The sequence below is a fragment of the Aquila chrysaetos genome, chromosome 4 (assembly GCF_900496995.4).
Source record: "Aquila chrysaetos chrysaetos chromosome 4, bAquChr1.4, whole genome shotgun sequence".
Taxonomy (NCBI): domain Eukaryota; kingdom Metazoa; phylum Chordata; class Aves; order Accipitriformes; family Accipitridae; genus Aquila; species Aquila chrysaetos.
The window spans coordinates 39,939,527-39,959,408 of NC_044007.1; the positions used below are offsets into that span (position 1 = coordinate 39,939,527).

Here is a 19,882-nt window from a genome sequence, read left to right on the forward strand (position 1 = left end):
GGAATGGTGAACTGCTCTTTTTATGACTTTCATACCCCACTTTAGCTGACTGTGGAAAAATGAGCAGATTAAAATATCCTGAAGTCTTTTGTGCTTTTTCCTTGGAGTCTAATTACTTGGATCATATTGTAGTTAGGTAAGATTGCTAGAGAGGGTTATATTATTACTATTATTAATTATATATCATATGATAATATTAAGATAATTACACATTGTACTGTATCAATATAATTTTATATTAGTATTCTAGCTCACATTAGAAAAAATTCTATGCTTAGAAAAAGCAGACAAACTCTCCGGGTACAAGCCCTGATGAAGGTCCCATCTTTACATCATTTATGTAGGATTTGCACAAGAAAATAAAAAAGTGAAGGCCAAAAAGACTCTTGTAATAGGAAAATTCCTCAAGACAGTTACTATATTTGAAAATTATATCTATTAAGCTTTCCAGTTGGAAGGGCCCGTCCCAGATTGTATATTGATAAATTATCGTACTGTATCACTTGTTAAAGCTTGGTAGCATGAGGCAGATATGGTACATGTTACCAGTGAACAACATGATGGCACAGATAACGAGATTTTCATTACTGAAGACTAAAATGTGTTTAAATGAGGCTGTGGTTTGGGTCCGCAAATGAATTAAACATAGCTTCCAGCACTTTCTAAAAATAACAAATGGAGAACAGAGATTTTTCTTTTTCTTTTATAGTTTGGTTTTGGTGAAGAATCACTTTGATGGTTTGTTTTCTGCTCACATGGACACTAAACTCACTGCCTTCCAGAACATAGGGGAAGCTTCAAACGTCTGCAGAATTTCGCTGATACCCATGCTTATGTAGTTTATGCAGAAAAATCTTTTGTTTTCAATTGTAGTAGATTTGTTTGGCTTAGTTTTGGAGAAAAGTAATAGAACAATTTAATCTATCATAGACTGTTGTTCTTACAAGCTTTTAAGTAAACAAAGTACTAAAGAAAAAGTTCTGTGCTAGTTTTAGCAAAAGAAAAAATACTGATTAAAACCACAAAGAGTGGAGAAAGCCAAAAACTTCAAACCTTCAAATATTATTTAAAATGTTTCCTTTCCACAAAACAAAAGTGCAAATACTGCCAACAAACATTCAAAAAGTTGTCCCTGGACAATTAATATTGATCCTGGGTTGCTCACAAGAACTGTTGCTCTGTCTTGGGCTGATAGAGACAAGGTTAGGGGGCTGGTTTCAAAATCATTCTTAGGTCTTGTGGATGTAAGGAACTGAGCATTAAGCAGTGCCTGTAAGTGCTGCCATGTGGATAGAAAAGGTATTTTGAACCTAAGAAGGGGTAAGATGTTAATAAACTCTTTGGTCATTATTGTAATATTTAAATGTGAACTGGCGGTTTGCATCATATTAAGATTGGCTTATTTTTCACTGTACCTCTTTGTATATCTTTTTTAGTACTGAGTTAGCAATACAAACTGTTAAAACATTTGATATGTAAGATATTAAGGAAGAATTTGAATTAAAAAAAGAAAAATCCTGTATTTCTTTCTCTCAGGTTTGACTGGGAGAGAATGAAGAGGTGAGCCTTAATGCAACGGTTCAAGCTGCCCTCACTGAACACACGAAACATGTGGCACGCGATGTGCCCCTGGCAAGTCTCGCCACAGTGCCACCTCCCTGCCCCACCGCCCGTCTAGGCTACAGAGGCCGTGTGGAGAGACAGATGAATGACTATGGGACATGACACATCCACAGTCCCAGATGTTGTTTTGCATTTTGCGTGGGAAAGGGATCTTTAAAGGATGTTTAGGGGGTAGCTGAAATAAATTACTTTAGTAAGCACGTTAGGTGAAATGGTCTGGGGTAGCTGTTATTGCTAATAAAGTCTAAGCCAGACTCTTTTCAGACAAAACAAGATAAACAAGTGCAAAAGAAGGTAGAAATGAACAGCAGAGCCAGAAGATATAGCTCCTCTTTCTAGCACAGCCTCTTAAATGTGAGGTCAGTGGCGGGAAACCCCAGTATGGCATGGCTTCCCATAACTCTCTCCCACTCCTGGTTATTTGTACCCGTAACAAAATATTTAGAAAATTGATTTCAGCTGCCTACAGCAATGACAAACTCACGGCAGTGAAGGAACAGATGCCTTTATAGTGAAGCCAGAACTTACTGCACAAGTGGTAGAGAAAATAAGGAAATGAAGTGGAGAAGTAAAAGAAATGCAAAGCTTGCAGGCCAGTTGTGTTCTAGACTGCTCCTCTGTGGGCTGGTTTAGGGAGAGCACCTTCATGTGGTGTTACTGGTGAAATCATGGTCCCAGGAAGAGGAAAGGAAGAAGAAGGAATACTGAAACGCTTGGGTCTTTCCAGTTCACTCCTGCTTGCCTGAGTAAAAAATCAGTGTCCAGGAAGGGGGAGCTTGGCAATCCCTGGCCTTTAGTGATGAGAGCTACCAGGAAGATCAAATTTCTAAGAAAAGCCTACAGGTGATGCAGAGGGTATTTGAAATACTCACCATGCAGGATTTCACTCTTGAAAACTATTTCTGGAAATCAGTGTATTACGTGAAGAAACACTCAAGCTATCTGGTATAAGTGACCAGAACGCAGCTTTAGTTTTTTATGTTGATCTGTATATTTTAGCTATTTATTTGAATCTGTATACATGTACATGTGTGAATATATCAGGTGCATTATAAGTTAATAAACAAGATAAAAATAAATTAATCACAAATAAAAATGGAAATGATCATGTTGCTTTAAGAGGCTGTTTAATTATCTACCACTTTTTACTGTCTTTCACAATGATTATCAATTAATCTACATAGCAGGAATTTACATAGGAGGTAATGGAAAGTTAAGCTAGAAAAGTTCCACATCATTAGGCATGATTTCTTGAAAAATCTTTACCTATGTCATAGATTCAGACAGAGATCTAGTAGATGCAACACCCGATTTATTTGATTATCATTTCGATTCAGACTAACATCAGAAATTTGAAGCAACATGATTATTCATCAATTTTGTCCTTCCACGTGGGCAATTGTTTCAACTGAGGCCTTCTACATATTATACAAAGGTAAGAAGAAATGAAATTTGCTTTTTAGGCTTCTACTTTAAGGTGATTTTGTTCTCTCAGAATAGTTACTGACAGCAGACAGAAACTTACAAGCTGAATGTAATTCACATCAGTCTCCCTTTCAAGACCACTAGCAATCTTACCTGTTCAAATCATAATCAAACCACAGGAAAGAAATGCCTGAAGCATCCATTTCACTCAATCTCTGTCTATTCTGAACCTTCAGAGAACACAAAAATCCTTATATATACTTATTGCCTGGCCACAACCTCGACCCCATCCTTCTCACCTGTGTTTGTCGGTTTTCTTTCCATGATATGAGACACATTTCTTTTTTTCTATAAAAGTAACAGAAGTGCTTACTCCCTTAGGCAAGCCTGCCAACCACTGAAAAAAAGAATTCAAACTGAAAAAAAGGCAAATTCATCAGGCAACTCTACATAAATTGCTACTGTGATATTGTAAAGCATCACTTCCTAGGTACTTATCAACATGAGTCTTGGCTATACTCGTACAAAATTTGTATTAGTCTTCCTTGTTGCATTGCAGTGTCACCTAAATGCTGCTGTCTGCTACTTGTGTGAGTGAATCTTGTGGGTTATATTACATATATAGGCTCAGTGCCTTTCCCTACATGCTGTATCAGAGGATTTTGCATGAACTGGGCTGTTTCCATGTCCAGCACCTTCCCCAGGAAAGCTGAAAGGAGCTGAGTGGATATTTGTAGCAGGGGATGAAAAAGCCCCATAACGAGTCCACCACGTCCTGTTTCCAAACCTGTCACCTACACGGGTGCTGGGGAAACACAGCCCGTGCTGGACCTCACACCTGCAGGTGGGATTCCCTGCTCTGCTTTGCAGAAATATAAAGGAAACAGTTAAAAGAAGTTTTACAACAGTTTCTGCAATACTAGATGGTGAACTAAGAACAGGGAAAGATATGCAGCTATATTACAGCATTTGGGCCAGAAGCATTAACTATAAAAGCTTATGAAGGCAGCATTTACAGAACACAGGCCTTTTAAAACTTACTCTGGATTCCAGTCTTTCTAAATCAAAATATATTTTCCCAGAAAACCTTGTATGTCTTTCTGTGAGTTGTTCTAAGAGGAGCACATATGCACATTGACTTTCTTGCTCAGTGAAAACCAAATCATTCCCTCAAAGCTTGAGGAGTATGAGCTGTTTCACTGCTTGTTTAGTGAAATCCCTGCTCTGTCTTCTCATATTTCCCTAGGACAAAACAGAGAGCATTCCAAATCATTGGAGACCGTAGTCAAGAGAAAAGAGGAATTCTTTCTGCAGTCAGGTCACACTCAGGCGACAAATTTTAATGGAAGAGCTAGGCTGTGAATTCAGTACATGATTAAAAGAAAAACGTCCTGTTGGTGGAAGCTCACACAGAGACAGGTTTTAATGAGTGAATATTTTTCCCCCATATAAGAAAGTCTGGTCACATAGTTATCAACTACAATATGCAGAAGGAATCATTCTGATGAATATCAGTGAGCACAGATCTATTGCTGTTAGGATCAGTGAGACTGTAGGGTGAGGCTTGTCTCTGATTTGCCTGTGTCCCTTATACTACATGTGCAGATGTAGACTAAGGAATCAGACCATCTTAGTAAAATACTTTTTCATTACTTAAAACCACATCTGCATCTAAAAATCAATCCAGTGTTTTCTGGAAATAAAACAAACCCAACAAAGTCAAGCCTATTCAGCCAGAGCTGTCAATCACCATGCAAACACTTAGCCTAGAGGAGTTAATTTCCTTGGTTGGTTTATCAGCTTTGCAAACAGACCAGACCTGATGCAGCACACTGCTGGAGATGGAGCAGAGCTGTTTGCACTGAATTGCAGCTAGGCAGAAAGGTATGAATCTGATTCCACTTTCTGAGGAAACTATCACAGACTGATTGCCACAGAGGTTGCTGAAAGCTCAGGAGTGTCCCAAGAGGCATGAAGACAAACGTCCTTGGGAATACCGTGCTCTGGCTTTCTGAATTTCCAGGATCTTTGGTGTCTCAGTAGTCCATCAAACAGTTAACAGCTTCAGACAATAGAGTCAATAAAAATATCCCTAATGTACAAAGGAAATACTGCTTCAATTTTTCTAAATGAAAAATGCTGGATTTCCTTGCTCTCTAAAAAAATGGTTAAATTGCTAATCCTTGTTACACTTTCCACATTCTCTTATAATTTCCAAATTCCTAGTGCAACATTCAGCATTCTGCTCAGCTCTAAACTTGTAGGCTTTAACGTGTCTTTACCTTTCCACCACCTCTCCTGCTTATTTGCAGGAATGCTGCCTTGTATTAGAATCAGTGACCACCAAGTTTACTGTGCACCAGATCGCTGCAGTTCCCTGTTCAGTGTCAGTTCAGGTTAACTTGAAAATACTGGAAATGGGTCTGAATGAAAGTATCTAACTGAGAATTACAGTAACTAAGTTGCAGACATATAGTCTATTACACTGCTCCTGCCATAGGGGACGTAATTTTGGGCAAAAGTTGAAAGGGAAAAAAAGGATATTTTTCAAATCTTCCATTTATCTCCACTGTTTCTGCATAATTTGTATTGAAATATTAATGAACTAAATAAAAAAAATAAGCAATCAACTTTTATTTTTAGTCTAAATATTTTTATGTAAATGAAAGTATTTCATAATACCTGCATACAATTTCATCAAAATTTTTGTAGAATATTGAAAAAATGCCATAGTAATTTTCATGTAAAATGGAAAACAAATCTATATCAAGTACTGCAAAATGTCTAGAACAATTTAGTTCTCATATTGATTAGTTGACAAGGTGAAGGCACTACTATATTGTTAGTGCTTAAGTTGCTGTCCCCTATCCCCTCACCTTTAGCCAGCTCCACTGCAGAAGTTGCCTAACTCCTTTTCACAAATCCATATCATAACAGTTAATGAATAAATGAGCATGCAAATAACTATAATATCAGTGGTTTCAGTTCCTTTTAAATGAGCTGCTTGAAAAAGAAGATGCCCCCAGAAAAGACAACTGACATGGAAAAAACAGATTTTTCTTGATTCTGTCTCATGTAGTGGCTTTATTGACCCAGACTGGTAATTAGAGAAATATACCTGTGTATTTTACTACCTACACACTACCATGCATAATGGGGTCTAACTAAATCTAACGAGAAAGGACAAGGTCAGTTCTAGAACGTAGGTGCAGATAGAGTCTCTCACTAATTTTGTTTCTCTTAGTTACATTTTTTTAACACTGAAGGCTTGTTATTGGCAAGGGGCTGTATGTATCCCTGATTTAATACTATAAACACTAGAGGAACTGCACAAGGCATAGATTGCCATAAAAACACAATAACACAACTACTACAAAGAATTAGGGGAAACATCAAAAGCCATTTGCACAAGCTGTCTTCTCTGCAGTGTGTTCCAGAGACTGACAGCTCCTCTGTAACATTGCTCAGGCTGAAAACATTTTTCTGAATTTTAATAATCTGGTGATGACTTTAAACTTACTAATGAATCTTTGAGAAGCCAACAGCCCACCTTAACTCACTATTCACATGGCTAAGAGACACGTGTTCCTGACTACGATGATGATGAAGAATAGGTATATCTTTCATACCCTCTTTGGAGTAATGTTGAACTTCAGCTTTGCAGACAACGCAAAGTTAATTTTCCATGCCATTTGTGTAATGGTTTATTATGGAAAAGGAGCTACGTTAACTATTTCCTAAAAAAAAAAAGGTGAAAAATTTGCAAGCAAAAATTCAAGAAAAGATGTAATACCTCCAGGACAACTGTATTTTATTCATGTACCATTCCTCTAGCCCTTAACACTAAATTACCTCATGTTTTTTTATCACATGCTTATACCAACCAGCTTTCTTCGTCAATCACACGTCACTCGAGGAAATCGAAAGAGAGCAAGGAACCTGGCTGAGCACTGGTATCAGCCCCTACAGGGATATTCTTTGGAGAACAACATACATGATATGCTTCCTAGCATCCTTATCTGTCCAATTATAAAAATAAGAGGGCCATAGCTAATGGGAAAAAAGGGGCTGCGGCAGTGCCCTTGAGAAACCACATTATACATTGATATCATTAAGCCTTTTGTCCCTTTTAAATGAATATGAACCAAACTGCATCTCTGGCTGCCTGAAGGAAGGGGCAAAAGCTGCTCTGCAAGCTCTTATGGAGCAACTCCTAGAGCTTTTCAAATGGCATAGGGAAGGCAATCTTAACATCCGGGATAGAGGAAGAGCCATCCAAATTAACCCAAAAAGTATTCAAACTTATGGCTCAGTAGTAAAAGCTTGGTCAATGATCTGAACTTCATTAAGTCACTCTGGCACTGCCCCTGATCTTAGTCTCTCTATAGCTCAATAGTCACAGTGTTTCCCTTGATTAATTATTTACACGGGACTCATAACCTCATTTTAATATCTGTTGTGCTAAATACAGTTGTTAATTAAATTCTATTTTTCTCTGATAAAAAAAAGCATTTAAGTCTAGCAAATGTCATAATTCATTTTCATATTAAATAATCAACATTTGGCAGATTCTTTGAAGACAGCAAGGCAGAAATAGTTCACAAAGTGAGTGTGCTGGTTTTGGCTGCGATAAAGTTAATTTTCTTCATAGTAGCTAGTACGGGGCTCTGTTTTGGATTTGTGCTGAAAACAGTGTTGATAATTCAGGGATGTTTTTGTTCCTGCTGAGCAGTGCTTACACAGCATCAAGGCCTTTTCTGCTTCTCACCTCACCCCACCAGCGAGGAGGCTGGGGGGGCACAAGGAGTTGGGAGGGGACACAGCTGGGACAGCTGACCCCAACTGACCCAAGGCATATTCCAGACCATATGACGTCATGCTCAGTGTATAAAGCTGGGGGAAGAAGGAGGAAGGGGGGGACATTCGGAGTGATGGTGTTTGTCTTCCCAAGTCACCATTAGGCGTGATGGAGCCCTGCTTTCCTGGAGATGGCTGAACACCTGCCTGCCCATGGGAAGTGGTGAACGAATTCCTTGTTTTGCTTTGCTTGTGTACGTGGCTTTTGCTTTCCCTATTAAACTGTCTTTACCTCAACCCATGAGTTTTCTCACTTTCACCCTTCTGATTCTCTCCCCCATCCCACTGCGAGGGAGTAAGCGAGCGGCTGCGTGGGGCTTAGCTGCCGGCTGGGGCTAAACCACGACAGTGAGGCAATTGCATAGGGTCAGTATGAGGCACTGACTGGTGACAGATATCCAGAAATAATGTAACCAAATCACATTGTTTTTCATTTCCTTATGGAAGTGATGCTCTGTGTTCTGGGGAGAAGAACACACATCGAGAGACTTGTGAGGAAAAAGTAAGAGGAATTAATTCCTCAAAAATAAGAGGAACTAATGATCTTTGTAACAGGCATGATTGCATTATTATGAGACGTCATAATACCAACAAAAATTCAAAATATTTGAAATCATCCTACCTGGTTAATTAATACAGGAGAACCTGCAAATGTAAGGATGACAAGTCTAAGAATATTAATGATTAGATTTTTAAAAGTGTTCAGCATCAATTTACATCAATAATTATGAAACATTTGGTAAGATACCAAGACAGGTAAGTACTATTTTTACAGAAAATGAGGTAAGAGCTAGAAATGTTAATTTTTTTTTTTTTTTTTAGCACAACATGCATCATGAAGTTCAACAAGGGGAAATGCAAAGTCCTGCACTTGGGGAAGAACAACTCCATGCACCGATAAATGCTGGGGCCACCCAGCTGGAAAGCAGCTTCACAGAGAATACTGAGGGTCCTGGTAGACACCAGGTTGAACATGAGCCAGCAATGTGCCCTTGCCACAAAGAAGGCAAATGATACCTTGGGCTGCATTAGACAAAGTATTGCCGGCAGGTCGAGGGAGGTGATCCTGCCCCTCTGCTCAGTGCTGGTGAGACCACACCTGGAGTGTTGTGTCCCTTGCTGGGCTCCCCAGTACAAGAAAGACATGGACATACTGGAGAGAGCCCAGGGCAGGGCCACAAGGATGATTAAGGGACTGGAGCATCTCTCACATGAGGAAAGGCTGAGAGAGCTGGGACTGTTCAGCCTGGAAAAGAGAAAGCTCAAGGGTGATCTTACCAATACCTGAAGGGAGGCTACAAAAAGGACGGAGCCAGGCTCTTTTCAGTGCTGCCCAGTGACAGGACTAGAGGCAATGGTCACAAACTGAAGTACAGGAGTTTCCCTCTGAATATCAGGAAACACTTTTTTACTGTGACAGTGACTGAGCACTGGCATAGGTTGCCCGGAGAGATTGTGGAGTCTCCCCCCTTGGAGATATTCAGTAACCATCTGCACATGGTATACATGGAAAGTATACACTATTTATAGATTCAGGAACTGAAAGGTGCACTGAGAGGACATCTTCACAGGACATGTATTTTAGAGGTTATGTTTTATATGCTTTTGTTGTCTAACTCAAATCCTGGAAAACAGTGACCATTTACATGTGGTTTTGTCATCTCCTGCATGCAGACTCATAGTTAGATATACCCAGATATGAAGTTGTCCACGTCCAACTACTATACAACGGTGCAAGCTGCCTCCGCACTGTCACACTGCTGTACCTATACCAGATGCATTCCGGTAGCAGAGTGAACTCATGCTCCAGACCAAGGCAACCGATACTGAAGGAAGACCAACTTCTTTATCTTCAAACTCTCTTAATGGTTTTGGCCCCAATGGTCTCTAGAGCACCATAGAAAGTTTCAGACTAAAACTATGGTCAGCAGCCCCACTACTTCTGATAATATCTTCACTCCACCATTTACACAAAGACAGACCTTTCTTGGGGGCCAGAATGAAGCCAAATATAAATTAAATGAATTGCCACAATAAATAAAGAACATCTCAAGCCTTGCAGATCTGTACCCCAAGTTTGAGCTGTTTTCAGCTTCTTTTCTGTCTGCACATCAAGAGGGCACATGTTCAAGAGTGAAACAACATTCAGAAACCGCACGGAAACTCAATCCTTATCCAGACAAAGCCTCAGCTCCATGCCCCGTTCTGCATCTGGGGAGAAGGTGGCAAAACAACAGACATGAGACAAATGTATGTTGTTTAATGCAAGGCTGGAGGTGCTGACACATTCCTGCATGAGGATGGTAGAAGAGCTTAAAGGGATGGAATGCCCCTGAATGGAAATCCACCACTATCTCTGGTTTCATCACTGGTGGAATTAGCTAACCTCAAAAGGGGATATTAATAAGAATAACAATTCATGAGATTAGTCCAATATTGCTTGCTTGACATTGTGTATTATCATAAATGTCACTGTAACCACTAGATATCGTATGAAAACATATCTTTCTCTACCACGTCAAAAAGGTAGGGGATAAGTTTCTCTGGTAAAGATTTAAAAAATAAAATGTTGGTATAAATCACTGACTTCTACACCCCTCCAGCTAAATAGGCCATTCCTGCCAGCTCCTGCCTCGGTCCACTCTGAAGAATGAATTGTGGCTGGACATTTGCCCGCTACAGCTGCATCAATAGGAGGGAATTCCTGCATGCCTGGGAGTGTTCCCGGCACTGGAAGCTGTCACTCATGGTGCTACATGGACATGAGTTTGGCCTGCTCCAGCCAGCACTCTCCCCACACAGTTCCCAGGCACAGTTTTGGTCAGGAGAACAATCCCAGGGATTATTCCCAGTGGGTGGCTTGAATGCACCAGCCTGTTTTGAAGACTGAGACTGTTAGTGGAGACGTGAGCTGTTCTGAGCCAGTTGGCCTCAGTACCCAGTTTCCTTGGCATGCTTTATTTATGTGTATAGATATAGTCTGTCCATCCTGTGGGAAAATTGTTCAGACTCACAGTGACCACAGTATCCAACTCCCAGTTTGGCTGCCAGGAGTGTTTTTTCTTATACTTGTAATATTACAACTTCATTATATTCTGTAGAAAGTAATATATTTTTCTGGCTATGTTTTGTGCTTGGTAGTGTTACTGTTAAGTTATTCCCCATTGATTAGTGCCTGACTTTATCTTAGGCAGGTATGTTCACTGCTTTTAAGTCCACTATGGAAAAGATTCAGTACTCTTAATGTCTCTATATCACATCTTTGCCTGGCTTTACACTGTAGTGAAAACCACGTGACTCTCCAGGGGTGTTTTTTCTGTGAGTGTTCCTCATCTGTAGGCCCAGCAGTCACCCACAGGTTATATCAATTGACACTTATGAGAGGCAACAGATGGACCTCCGCTAAGTAAACCAGTCCTTTTCTTCAGTACGTCCTCCATCTGTCAGCATCAACATGTCAAACAGCTTGAATGTTTTGCATGTTTTCAGGTTTAGGGTTCCTTCTTTCTTTCTTTCTTTCCTTCTTTCTTTCTTTCTTTCCTGCTTTCTTTCCTTCTTTCCTTCCCTCTTTCCTTCTTTCTTTCCTCCTTTCTTTCTTTCTTTCTTTTATTTTTTTTTTTTCCCCTCCTTGAGAGTTCTAGATTTTGGGTATGGCTCTTCTATACAGTGAAGATTAAGGTGATGAGACCCAGACAGAAAGTTAACCTCACCTTGTGCAACGCAGTGTTGTGGGAAGGTAGTAGCTCCTGTCCCCAGAAGCAGTCGAGTTGTGTTAGCTTGTTGCTCTGGAAAATTAATTTGTTTTGCTTTTTCAGTGCTGATGAATTTATATGGCTGCTAATTCCAGAGCTACCTCAGTGAACCCTAGCTTGGGATGTCTCTGCTTGACAGTGTAGCTGTGGACAAGCTTACTATGGTATTAGGCTCATGGTCTAATACAAAATTCTCTGCAATCACTTGGAGAACTTTTTAAATCTCAGGCTTTAAAACCCAGTGTCTACCTGGCACTTAACAGTCTCAGCGTGCATTATCTATTTTCAAATAACAAAAAAGACTGTATGAAAGGCCTTTCTCAAAGTTGCTAAACTGTCACCATTTTGACTGTAATATCCATTTGTCCTCCAAAAATTCAGGTTTCAGTAAAGGTGATCTGCCTTGCATTTTAAAATTAAAGGTGTTGTGTGGAGGGATTTATTAATTCAAAATAATATGTACTGTTCCCTACATATAAAAAAATGTAGAGTTTAAACACATAATTTAGATATATTTCTTCTTTACTATTAATTGCATCCCACTCTCTCATATTTCTCTTGATTTTCCCCCAATGTAAAGAAATGCCTTCAATAGGCACCCAGAATCAGGATGAGATACAAAGTTACTGTTTCACCAATAAAAGCTACTTTTTTTTTAGAAACAACTATAAAGCAAATACAAAAAGAGCCTTACTATGTTAGAATTAAATAAATGAATGTCGAGCCTATTCCCTGAAGCAGGTTCTAATGTAGTCACAGCTGCAGCATTCTGTGCATATAAAAAATTTTATACCAGTTAAAAAAAAAGATTTCAATAAAAAGTCACCTTTCAAAAATGGAGAACTGCTGCTAGTGAGTTATATATCTCGACAGGTATCCAATATTTACCCCTGGAGGGATTTCTTCTTACAGAGGCTCTAACTGCCTACCAAATGGAAGCGCTCACCTTCCCAGTCGTTTGGACAAAGGTTAGTATGATGAAATGATTTGTTATGCCAATAAAGTTTTTGTTACGCTGTAAAATGGTTTGTTACGCTACTACTGCTACATAAAAATGTTATGAAAATTAAGTAGGTTGTAAGGTCCAAAAAGGAATAGGCTACTTTTAGGACTAGCTACTAGGAAAAGAAAAAAAGAAGGCTCTTCTGATCTACAATTCTTCAGTACTGTAAAAAGACAACCTAAATGACCTTTTAACTAACAATTGAAATTGGTACCCCAATTAGGAAAACAGTTATGCATCTGAAACAAATGGGAACTTCCTCAGGTCAACAGTATTCAGAAAATGGGAGGAACCTGCAACAAGTCTGATAATCTAGGTGGTGGCTTCTGTCCTGTGTGACAGTAAATTAAACAAGCCTAAATTACAATTCAGAATGGAAACTGAAGTACAGACTCATGGTACACTAATCATAATGCGTCACAGATGGGATAGCAAGATAATAAGACTGGAGGAAAACCTTACTTTGCATACAGGATTTTAATTTTAACATTGTATATATCAGTCAAAAGCAGTATCTGAAACTGGCAACTATTTAATTCACAGTCAAGCCTTGTAAGTTCCTGGCATATTTTGAACTTGCAATGAATTGCATCCAGAATTTATTTATGATTGTTCCAGGCAATCAATCACTCCACAGGAAAGGGAGGGCCTGTGACATCTTATGCTTTACAATTATTACATCATTTTTATACTTTTCCATTTTCATATTTCTTTTAGTTTGTAAATATTAATTTTTTATTCTATTATCCTAATATTAATATTTGTGTTCCTGTCATTTGGTAAATTTTGACCAGAACTGTACTGCGCTGATAAGCTGAGAAGAAAACAGTTCCTGATTTCAACAACCAGCTGTACTTCCACTGAACACTAAATTTGTTTCTAATCACAAAAATTCTAGAAAAATTTCTAACATGATACATTTTGTCTTATAGAAGTGAGGAAGTGTTGGAAATATTTATGGTTTTCTTCTGTTAAACCAACCACACCCCAGTTTCCCTTGTACAGGCTCACTGAAGCAGAGTGAACGACACTGCATTGCAAGGGGAATTTGTTGCAAATGAAGAACTCATAGGAGAAGCAACCTGCTTTGAAGTATCAGGCCCCCACAGGAGTAAGGAAGGTGCATTCAGTTAAGCTTTGTAGACATATTGTGCAAAATCCTTCTGCAAGGCCTGCTTTCACAGAAAAATTTTAAGGTATGTTGACATACACAGGACTGGGCCTCAAGAGAAGTAATTTTGTCTTCACTGGAAAAGATCCTGACTCAAAAAGACTTTGGTCTTTGCTGCCTGACTGAATGACAGTCAGGAGACAGCTTGTGTAGGTGCTTGTGATGTCACTGGTACCTGAGAAGCTGATAGGCCAGGAGCAGACACATGGCTTGTGTAGGTGCATGTGATGTCACTGGTGCGCTAACCAAGTGCACTATTTCAGACCTGGATTGTCAAGTAGAAGTCCATTAATCACTGCTGTAAGATACAAGTTTATCAAATTTTGATTAAAAGCAGTGGCAAGGAAAAAGCACTTGACATCTTACAAAAGGCATTTAGTAATGCAGAGAAATTATCTTGAACTTTTAGACTACTTCATTCTAGACAGTTGGACAGGATGATAGATGTAACCATATACACTGATTTTTTTCTTTCAAAAGAGAACTGTCCTTACCTTGAAAAATGTAAAAATTAAAATTTTTACCAGCCTTTCTGGTTGCTCAGACCAGGTAGCTCACCCGACTAGTAGGTGTGGACTGTAGACTACATCTCTTCTCCCACTGTCTGACAAGTACTGGTGGCCATGGTTAGGACCACGAGCCATGAGCATAGAATAGGTCCAGACATCTGGGGTGTATCAGGCCTATGTGCACCCACTTGGGGTGGGCCAGTTGCTATGTACTACACATAGCTATGTAGAGAACAAGCTACCACTTCTAGGACATCACACGCAGCTCATGCCATACAATATTTTAAGCAGAAGCAGAAGCAGCCATCAGATTGAGGAAAGGCTGTGGCCAAGACTGGGCTGTTGCTCCCAAAGCAACTCATCCAGCCCCAGCACTTCCCTGCACTGCAGACTTTTTATAACGACTTCTTGTATTTGCAGGTTTTGATTGGTATTGCAACTACAAAATGTGGATCACGGAGTTAGAATATTCCGATAACACAGAGTTCCAGAAAAGAACAAATAACATGGTTAAATATAAATGAGTACTTTAATTCCTAATATTTCTCTCACCTTTTTCAAGTGTTACATCCATATCTCACTTTGGGAAGAAACCTGGCCACGTATCATGTAAAATGTATTTACATTCAGGGCTGAATAAATACCGCCATTGATTGTGAAATTTGGAAAGGTTTAGGCAAATTGATTTTGGACAAGTCTGCTCTCCTTTGCTGTAGAAGTCTCAGTGAATGCCAGCCAAGAACTCAAGTTAATTTTCACCTGTCCCAGCAAAGGCCAGAATGGGACTATGCCTGTACAGTGCTTTACGAGATATAAGGAAAGAAAAGAGCAGTGCACATTTTAATAACATGAATCTCATTCTCTAATTGAAAATACAATTAAAAACCTGCACTGCTATCCATCAACTACTACATCCCCCTTTCAGGACAGAGACACCCAAGAGCAGCAGGCTGCATGCGAAAGGACTGCTGGAATCCGAATACAAAAAGAAACAGGAACTTACGGAGAGGAGTATTTGGATAGCGCTGTGAATGACCTCTAGGTACTGGAAATCAATTATGCAGCCTGTCACGGAGACGTAGGAGTAATCCTCTAGGACACCAGGGGCAGAAGGACGCACCACCCTTCGTATGCAGCCAGGCCCGTGTTCCCGCCACCAAGAGCGGTGCATTGAGATGTTAAAGGTCATGAGATCGGTTTCCTAGGAGACAGGGAGGGAAAAAGTGTGAAAACCTCTAACTTTGTATTATTTAAGGTAAAGCAAGGGAAAGAAAAGATGTTTTCAATTATCATAAGGAAAATGAGATAAATAACTTGCCTTCTCCCTCACCCCAGTAATTTTAACATGAATATAGGCCGTTAAAGGCGAGAGAGGAAATTGCAAATGTATCATTTATTTTGTAATTGTGCATAGGGGCTTCTGTCTGGCAGAAGAACCGTCGTACCAGGTACTGTACAAAACACAGTGCATATCCTATGTCTCCATGGACTTATAGCCTGAAAAGCAATTTCATTGTTACTTGATTAGAATGTCACTTAAGAATTAATCTTTTTAACAGGCAACAGAGGCAGTTTTACCCCATGGTACTGGAGACAATCTAAAACAAACTTCCACCATATTTATTTAAAATATTAACTATAAATTATAGCTATTTTTTTAAGTAGAACCACAGACTGTTCCAGCTGCCAAAGGTTCAAATGAAAGATTGTCTCCAGCCAAGCACCCTGCTCTCTTTTCTCCCTTCTGTCCCCCATCCAGATTACCATCTCCTCAGTTTAGTGAAGAAACCTGCTTCTCTGAACAGATCTGGGTTTAAAATACAAGCAGTAACTTCTCTTCACTGAAATCATCTGCAGCCTCAACCACGGCTTGTCTGATCGGGCCTTAAATCTACCCTAATGGGTACTGGCTGCATTGTAACCTGCACAGTATGTATGTCTGTGCATTTTAGTAAATATCATCGCACTTCCACTTGGAGCAGTGAAAGTGGCAAACATATTAATGTACTAAAGATTTTCTAACAGCTTATCTATGAAGTACAAACAGGAAAATTCATCTGAATTAACAACAGATTTAGGTCTTTAGGTCATGCCCATGTAAAATACACTGAAGTTGAATGGATACCATTTAAATGCAAAAAAAACCCCTCCTCCCTGGAGATAAATGAGAGTTGAGCTATAGTGATACTTCAAATAATTAATTCAGATTTATGTTTCCGTGTTTCCCATTCTCAACTCCAAGGCAATTGTAAATAATGTATGCAAAATTGTCAGCCGTATGCCCACAAAATATCCCCATTTCCATACATGCCAGTTTGTGAGCACTGCCGTGACACTGATTTGACCTTTGAATCCCACTCCAAAAATCTGTCCTGTCAGTCCTGACCCTGTCCTGACCAAAGGGGCATTCAGTGCAGATTCCAGTTGCAGGAGTCCTCTTGTTTTCCTCTGTTAACTGCCTTTATTCTGGCCATACCTGAAAATTAATGGGTGAATTACATCCTGCCAGTCTCTGTTAATGCTAGTTAGCAGTAAGAAACCTGCCTTTGTGATCTGCTGTTTTGCTCTCCATAACTTCTTTACCCTTAAAATGCAGACTTGCTGGAGCATTATTGACAGTTGATGAGGCACCTGTATTTTGACTTTGCGTGTCATTCCTTGATACTGGTCTAGAAAATTTTTAGCTGCAATATGAAAATGACTTGTGAAATCAGAAGTTGACAGACAATTCAGTTTAATGAAAATGTAATTATAAATATATAGTCAGAGGAAACAGCCGACGCTTTCTGTGTACAACAATGCCAGAGATTGCACAGTGTTATCAAGTGCTTTTAACAATTGTCAACTGAAAGAAATGCCATTTGTCAAGCAGCACACACATATTCACTGTCATCTATTTCCGCAACTCTTTGTTGTGTAGGAATATGGGTTTGCCATGTGGGTTAGTGTGTATCAAATATTGCGAGTTAACACTTTGTTATCACAACTATGGGAATACATTGTGATGTCCGTGGCATTGGTGTCACAGCGTTCTCTGCTCTCAAGGGATTTTTTTCTCCTTTTTTTTTTTCTTTAAGTTTTTATTATTATGCCCCATTTCAGTATTTGTGCTTGGCTAGTTCACAGCCAATGGCACAGAAAAATGGTAAACTTGCATTGGGAAACAGCTTGCTAAATGTTGCCAACACATTTAAAATGTAAGAATTTGGCATGCGGTCAGTACAAACACCTCTTATAAATAAAATCTTTCATTTCTGGAATACTGTTATGTTTGTTTCTTGGGGTGATTAAAAAAAAATTGCTTGACTTGATGGTCCTGTTTAGAGATGCTTAACTAGATGGTCATGTTCATATTTCAAGGCTGCTGCTGATGCAGTGAGAGAAGGAAACAGCAATATTATAGATAAAATTGTTTGACTAAAAACAAAAGAGATGTCATCAGGGCACTTGCTGCTTTTTAAAAAAAGATTATTATTAAGAAATTATGGATAAAGGCTGGGAGAAGAGCTTTGCATAATTACTTTTCACTATGTATGTGTTCTGAGTCCTTAAAGCAGGTAAAAGCGGATTATGATGGCCCAGCAAAGATCAGTTTTAGAAATGCAAACAAAACCACCTGGTGTATTAGCTTGACCTCTAAAATATCACTTCACAAAATGGCAGCTGTAAGCTGTTTGAGCTGATAAATGTTAAGCTGCCAATCAATAAAAGAAAGCCTGACAAAAATCAATTATTTTTTTAGCAGCTGAAGCACACTCTTCTCTAACTTCTTGAAGATTCTTAATCCATAAAGCGAGTTGAATGTGCCAGGCGTTAAAAAATTCACCTGTACCTTTATCATCATTTACAGAAGTTTTGAAAATTCAGAAACTCTTTGCCTGGGTGTACAGGTTTTAAATATCAGTGAACTTCTGATGGTGTTTCAGTATTTGTGATCTCAGTGCTTGGAAACACTGTGCATGGTGAAAAATCTGCTGCCCAAGTGGCTTATTCTCAGTTTTATGTTTAATGAAAGTTTAGAATTCTTTCAGAAAGAACAAGCAGATACTTGAAGATTTTCCGCAGATCATGTACTGTTTTCCAATGTCACAAGCCATCATTAAGCAAATGCATATAAAATGCTTAATCTTCAGCAGGTCATGTAATGTAAACTGCTTATCTCTTATAGAAGAATGCTGCTACTTCATAGCAAGAGACTCAATTTCAGGCTCTGTACAAGAAACATCAAGTAGTCTCTTTGACAAATCCAGTTGGGATTCATTTAACAATTCAAATTTCAATAATGGATGGAAAATTGCTGTTTTCTGAGCTTCACACTCATGACATATATTCTGACTTTAATTCCATACATCAGCTGGTAAACTACACTTCCTCAGCTGGTAACCTCTCAGATGCCATAAACAAAGAGTGGGCAGAACACAGATAAAAGGACTTCCAGGAAAATCACATGGGACTTATGGAAGTGATACAAGGAAGGGAAATCCTGTGCCCTACTCCTCCCTTTTTCAGGCAGCACTAAAGCAATACTCAAATTTGTGGTAAGAATTTTGCTCCTGAGTGTAGGAACAGCCCGTAATCACACTTCTACTGATGTAGAGTCCCTACTGATGTAAAGTCCCACTTAACTGTCCATGGATTTTTAAGCTTTTAAACTATGTGTAGGATTCGTGTTGGCTGTCAGCCCAAGGATTAATTTTGATCATTATTGGAAATCATTGCTATGGCAGGTACTTTCTTTTAGGTGAGATGTAATCCCTTTAAGTCCCAGTAATACTGTTTCTAAGTGCTTGTAGATAATGTTTAATTTCATTATATCTGCTTAAATTCTACATTTGGTTTCAAGTGGACATTTTCTATTGGGCAGGGCTTTGAGCAACCTGATCCAGTGAAGGATGTCCCTGCCCATGGCAAGGAGGTTGGTCTAGATGACCTTTGAGGGTCCCTTCTGACCCAAACCATTCTGTGATTTTATGATTCTATTTTTAGGTGGTGAATCTAGATACATTTTAACAGATAATAGCATAACACAGTTTATTTTAAAACTAAAGAGCAATAATAAGGATGATGTTCCTTTCATTTATTTGTGTATACTTTATGTACAGTGCCTATACTAACAACACAAAAAATTAATGAGAAATTAAGACTAACTAAAGTCACCAGACGTAAAGAAAATAAGACACTAAAACTCCAGGAAAAAAACCAACACACCAAGATTGCCTTGTATAACAAACAAATATTCTGCTGTGACACGATGATAACGCATTGCAGAAATATTTTTTTCCACTGTATGTTTCTGCTTTATGACATGCTATTTTATATTTCTTTCATTCCTTGTTAGTATCTGAAAAATACACTCTTAGGAAAACTATAAAAAAGACATTAGTATGTTGAGTGGGATGGAGGAGAAGCACTTTTTCCTCCACAAGACAGCATTCAACACTTGAAATTTCACAGAAAGGTGCAAGAGCACAAAGGCCTGGCAAAGCATAATGCTAGAGACCTCGACTTTATTGTTGCTTGTGTGGTACCTAGCCCCCCTAAC

General features: G+C 39.0%; 1 protein-coding gene across 3 annotated transcripts in view; it reads right to left on the reverse strand.

Moving 5' to 3' along the window:
• Window positions 1–19,882, reverse strand: part of NKAIN3 (sodium/potassium transporting ATPase interacting 3) — a 385,239-nt gene that overhangs the window by 78,680 nt on the left and 286,677 nt on the right. For 2 of the 3 annotated variants that reach the window (XM_030012706.1, XM_030012704.1), the window contains exon 4: window positions 15,344–15,541. In XM_030012706.1, the coding sequence (XP_029868566.1) occupies window positions 15,344–15,541 (198 nt within the window). Of the gene's footprint in view, window positions 1–11,537; window positions 11,691–15,343; window positions 15,542–19,882 lie in introns of those variants that run through there. The other variant, XM_030012705.1, reaches the window with a different exon arrangement.